This window comes from Gopherus flavomarginatus (genome assembly GCF_025201925.1).
Source record: "Gopherus flavomarginatus isolate rGopFla2 chromosome 11 unlocalized genomic scaffold, rGopFla2.mat.asm SUPER_11_unloc_1, whole genome shotgun sequence".
In the NCBI taxonomy this organism is placed as follows: domain Eukaryota; kingdom Metazoa; phylum Chordata; order Testudines; family Testudinidae; genus Gopherus; species Gopherus flavomarginatus.
Window position 1 is genome coordinate 1,103,385 of NW_026114602.1, and position 6,142 is coordinate 1,109,526.

General features: G+C 40.1%; 1 protein-coding gene across 1 annotated transcript; it reads right to left on the reverse strand.

The window, feature by feature from the left end:
• Window positions 1-2,003: 2,003 nt before the first annotated feature.
• LOC127040888 (olfactory receptor 6F1-like) lies at window positions 2,004-3,960 on the reverse strand. Its single transcript, XM_050935441.1, has 2 exons — window positions 3,950-3,960; window positions 2,004-2,955 (listed from the first exon to the last, which is right to left on the reverse strand). Exons 1-2 carry the CDS (start codon window positions 3,958-3,960, stop codon window positions 2,004-2,006), a joined length of 963 nt encoding a protein of 320 aa, XP_050791398.1.
• Window positions 3,961-6,142: the final 2,182 nt, after the last annotated feature.

Below are 6,142 nucleotides of genomic sequence, written 5' to 3' on the forward strand. Positions count from 1 at the left end.
AGCCTCTGCACATTGAGTGGATGTTTTCAGAGAACTATCCACAATCATTCTAAGATCTCTTTCTTGAGTGGAAGCAGCTAATTTAGATCTAACCAGTTTGTATGTATAGTTGGGATTATGTTTTCCAATGTGCTTTACTTTGCATTTTTCAACATTGAATTTCATCTGCCATTTTGTTGCTCCGTCCCCCAGTTTTGCGAGATTCCTTTTGTAACTCTTTGCAGTCAGCTTTGGACTTAACTATCTTGAGAAACTTTGTATCATCTGCAAATTTTTCTACATCACTTTTTATGCCATTTTCCAGTTTATTTATGAATATGTTGAATGGCACATGTCCCAATACAGATCCATGGGTGACCCTGCTATTAACATCTCTCCATTCTGAAAAATGAACATTTATTCCTACTCTTCGTTTCCTGTCTTTTAACCAGTTACCGATCCATAAGAGAACCTTCCCTCTTATTCCATGACCATTTAGTTTGCTTAAGAGATTTTGTGAAGGACCTTTTCAAAAGCTTTCTGAAAGTCCAAGTACACTGTGTCCACTAGATCACCCTTATCCACATGTTCGTTAACCCCCTCAAGCAGGTCTAATAGATTGGTGAGGCATGAGCTGTGTTGGCTCTTCCCAAACAAATCCTGTTCATCCACCTGTCTGATAATTCTATTTTTTACTACAGTTTCAACCAAATTCCCTGGTACTGAAATTAGGCTTACCACTCTGTACTTGCCAGAATTTTCTCTGGATCCTTAAAAATTGGTGTCACATTAGCTATGTTCCAGTTATATGGTGCAGAACCTTATTAAATGATAGGTTACATACCACACTTAGTAGTTGGGCAATGTTCTATTTGGGATCCTTCAAAACTCTAGGTTGAATCCCATCTGAACCTGGAAACTTATGACTGCTCAATTTAGCAATGTGTTCCAACATCTGTATTGACACTATAATCAGGGAAAGTTGCTCAGATTTATCACCTAAAAAGAATGGTTCAGGTGTGGAAACCTCCCTTACATCCTCTGCAGTGAAGATTGATGCAAAAAATTCATTTAGCTTCTCTGCAATGGCCTGACATTACTTGAGTGCTCCTTTAGCATCTCAATTGCGCAGTGACCCCACCAACTATTTGACAGGATTCCTGTCTGATGTACTTAAAAAACATTTGGTGTTAGTCTTTGAGACTTTAGCTAGATGCTCTTCAAATTCTTTTTTGGCCTCCCAAATTATACTTTTACAAATGACTTGCCAGAGTTGATCCTCTTTTTTTTTTTCTCAATAGGATTTAATTTCTTATTTTCCTATTTCTTTTTGCCTCTAGCCACTTTTTTGACTTTGTTGTTTAGCCATGGTTATACTTTTGTGGTCCTCTTACTATGTTTTTTTTAATTTGGGTTACACATTTAATTTGAACCTCTATTATGGTGTTTTTAAAAAGTCTCCATAGAGCTTGTTGGCCTTTCACTTTTGTGACTGTGCTTTTTAATTTCTGTTTAATTAACTTCCTCATTTTTGTGTAGTTTCCCTTTCTGAAATTAAATGCTACTGTGGTGGGTTGCTCTAGTGTCCCTCCCTCCCCCACCTCCCCGCCACACACACATACGAATGTTAGCCTGCCTAGGGCCTCAGCAAGGCTTACATCATCCAATGGAAGTTGGAAACCTCCCTCCCTTGGCTCTCATGTAATTAACAATGGATTCATCCATATAGATTCTTCTGAGTGACATTCAAACCTAACATCTTGGAATCTTCAACACAAAAGAGTTTCCTCCACCCACTGGAGCTAATTTATCAAGGTTGTTACAGTAAATGAGGAAAACTGTAAAACAAAGACACAACAACATGCACTAAGGAAATGTTACATTAGGATTTGGAGTAAGCTGCAGGTCTGACTGCAATTGCAAAAGAAAAGGAGTTGGCTGTCCTTTGAAAAATCCATGACTTAATCCTTTTGCTTCTTATATCAATATCAATTACCTTCAGGACATTACAATTAAAGTTTTGGTCATTTTGATGAAATTTCAACTTTTCTAAAACCACTTAATATTCCACTGACTGTCTTTCCCAAGGCTTCCTTCACCTCTTTGTTTCTCAGAGTGTAAATGAAATGGTTTAATAGAGGAGTTAGGATAGTGTTTAAGATGTTGACAATTTTGTTCAAATCCAGTGAGTTCTGTGCAGACGGCATGAGAAAAAGAAAAATGGCAGAGCCGTACCAGATAGTCACGACAGTAAGATGGGCTGAGCAAGTGGAAGAGGCCTTTTGCCAGCCTTGGGCTGCAGGGATTCTCAAGATGGTGGAGATAATGAAAATGTAGGAGACCAGGGTTATTACGCATGAGACCATGACAACAATGAATGAGTCGATGAATATTGCCAGCTCAACAAGGCGCATATCAGCACAGGAAAGTGCTATCCAGGAATCTATGTCACAAATAAAATGATTGATGACACTTGGGCAACAGAAAGGCAACCTGGATATTAGAGACATGAGCACAGAGATAGCCAGGAACACACACAGCCAAGAGGCGAGGGCCAGCTGAGCAGAGAAAGTCCTGTTCATGAGGGAGCTGTAGCGCAATGGGTGGCATATGGCCAGATAGCGGTCATAGGCCATGAAGGCCAGGAGGAAACATTCTGTGGAGCCCATGGAGAGGAGAAAAAACAATTGCAGGAGGCAGACAGTGAAAGAGATGGTTTGGCTTGTGACCAGCATGACGCCAATGGCCTTGAGGACACATGTTGTGGTGTACCAGATCTCTAGGAAAGAGAGATTGCAGAGGAAGAAGTACATGGGAGTGTGGAGCCATGAGTGGGTCCTCACTAGGGCTATGATGGACACATTCCCTAGGATCGTTAGGATGTACATCACAGAAAACAGCACAGCAAGGGCCATCCGGAAATACCAAGTGCCGAGAAAGCCCAGTGAGATAAACTCCTGCACACTGGTTTGATTTCTTATTTCTGTCCCAGACATGACGTCCATCTGTCAAGACATGAGAGATCACAAGGCATTTAAAAATGCTGAACACACATTTGGATGTGCAGTAGTGCAGGCCCCACAATCTATTAATACAGCTAAGATAAGAGAAGGGAAAGGGGTGCTACTCAACACCGTCCTGCCTTGTGCATCTTTCCACAATGAAGATAAGATCTCAATTTATCATTCTTATAAGGCCCATGAGGATGCATGTTCATCATATGGTATCTTTCATGTCTTAATGGTCTTGCCCATCAACTCAATTCAACTCACCCCTGAGAAAGTTTCAGGATTTGGCCCATTCTTTTCATCACTAACCTTGGAAGATAACATTGCTCTGTACTCAGGACAGAGTTGGAATTTTTGCACAAGTCGCATTGAAGGTTGACAGGATTTCTACTCCTAAATTCTTTACACTAAGAACATAAGAACATAAGAAACGGCAGTACCAGGTCAGACCAAAGGTCCATCTAGGCCAGTATCTGTCTACCAACAGTGGCCAACGCCAGGTGCCCCAGAGGGAGTGACGCTAACAAGCAATGATCAAGTGATCTCTCTCATGCCATCCATCTCCATCCTCTGATGAACAGAGGCTAGGGACACCATTCTTTATCCTTCCTGGCTAATAGCCACTTATGGACTTAGCCACTATGAATTTATCCAGTTCCCTTTAAAACATTGTTATAGTCCCAGGCTTCACAGCCTCCTCAGGTAAGGAGTTCCAAAAGTTGACTGTGCGCTGTGTGAAGAAGAACTGCCTTTTATGTGCTTTAAACCTGCTACCTATTAATTTCATTTGGTGACCCCTAGTACTTATATTATGGGAATAAGTGAATAACTTTTCCTTATCCACTTTCTCTACATCATTCATGATTTTATATACCTCTATCATATCCCCCCTTAGTCTCCTCTTTTCCAAGCTGAAGAGGCCTAGCTTCTTCAATCTTTCCTCACATGGGATCCTCTCCAACCCCCTAATCATTTTAGTTGCCCTTTTCTGAACCTTTTCTAGTGCTAGATTATCTTTTTTGAGGTGAGGAGACCACATTTGTACACAGTATTTGAGATGTGGGCATACCATGGATTTATATAAGGGCAATAAGATATTCTCTGTCTTATTCTCTATCCCTTTTTTAATGATTCCTAATATCCTGTTCACTTTTTTGACCGCCTCTGCGCACTGCGTGGACATCTTCAGAGAACTATCCATGATGACGACAAGATCTTTTTCCTGACTCCTTGTAGCTAAATTAGCCCTCATCATACTGTATGTATAGTTGGGGTTATTTTTCCAATGTGCATTACTTTACATTTATCCACATTAAATTTCATTTGCCATTTTGTTGCCCAATCACTTAGGTTTGTGAGATCTTTTTGAAGTTCTTCACAATCTGGTTTGGTCTTAACTATCTTGAGTAGTTTAGTATCATCTGCAAAACTTTGCCACCATCACTGTTTACCCCTTTCTCCAGATCATTTATGAATAAATTGAATAGGATTGGTCCTAGGACTGACCGCTGGGGAACACCACTAGTTACCCCTCTCCATTCTGAGAATTTACCATTATTCCTACCCTTTGTTCCATGTCTTTTAACCAGTTCTCAATCCATGAAAGGGACCTTCCCTTTTATCCCATGACAGCTTAATTTATGTGAGAGCCTTTGGTGAGGGACCTTGTCAAAGGCTTTCTGGAAATCTAAGTACACTATATCCGCTGGATCCCCCTTGTCCACATGTTTGTTGACTCCTTCAAAGAACTCTAATAGATTAGTAAGACACAATTTCCCTTTACAGAAACCATGTTGACTATTGCTCAATAGTTTATGTTTTTCTATGTATCTGACAATTTTATCCTTAACTATTATTTCGACTAATTTGCCTGGTACCGACGTTAGACTTACCGGTCTGTAATTGCTGGGATCACCTCTAGAGCCCTTTTTAAATATTGGCATTACATTAGCTAACTTCCAGTCATCGGATACCGAAGCCGATTTAAAGGACAGGTTACAAACCTTAGTTATTAGTTCCTCAACTTCACATTTGAGTTCTTTCAGAACTCTTGGGTGAATGCCATCTTGTTAATGTTGAGTTTATCAATTAATTCCAAAACCTCCTCTAGTGACACTTCAATCTGTGACAGTTCCTCAAATTTGTCACCTACAAAAGCTGGCTCAGGTTTGGGAATCTCTCTAACATCCTCAGCCGTGAAGACTGAAGCAAAGAATCCATTTAGTTTTTCCGCAATGACTTTATCATCTTTAAGTGCTCCTTTTGTATTTTGATCATCAAGGGGCCCCACTGGTTGTTTAACTAGCTTCCTGCTTCTGATGGACTTAAAAAACATTTTGTTATTACCTTGGAGTTTTTGGCTAGCCGTTCTTCAAACTCCTCTTTGGCTTTCTTATTACACTCTTGCACTTAAGCTAGCAGTGTTTGTGCTCCTTTCTATTTGCCTCACTAGGATTTGACTTCCACTTTTTAAAGGAAGTCTTTTTATCTCTCACTGCTTCTTTTACATGGTTGTTAAGCCATGGTGGCTCTTTTTAGTCCTTTTACTGTGTTTCTTTATTGGGGTATACATTGAAGTGGGCCTCTATTATGGTGTCTTAAAAAGGGCCCATGCAACTTGCAGGGATTTCACTTTAGTCACTGTACCTTTCAACTTTTGTTTAACTAACCTCTTCATTTTTGTATAGTTCCCTCTTTGAAATTAAATGCCACAGTGTTGGGCTGTTGAGGTGTTCTTCCCCCCACAGGGATATTGAATGCTGTTGTATTATGGTCACTATTTCCAAACAGTTCTGCTATAGTTACCTCTTGGACCAGCTCCTGTGCTCCACTCAGGATTAAATCTAGAGTTGCCTCTCCCCTGTGGGTTCCGTTACCAGTTGCTCCATGAAGCAGTCATTTAAAGTATCGAGAAATTGTATCTGTGCATTCATCCTGAAGTGAAATGTTCCCAGTCAATATGAGGATAATTGAAATCCCCCACTATTATTGGGTTCTTAATTTAGATAGCCTCTCTAATTTCCTTAGCATTTCATCATCACTATTACTGTCCTGGTCAGGTGGTCGATAATAGATCCCCAATGTTATATTTTTATTAGAGCATGACATTTATACCATAGCGATTCTATGGAATATGTGGATTCTCTTCAGATTTT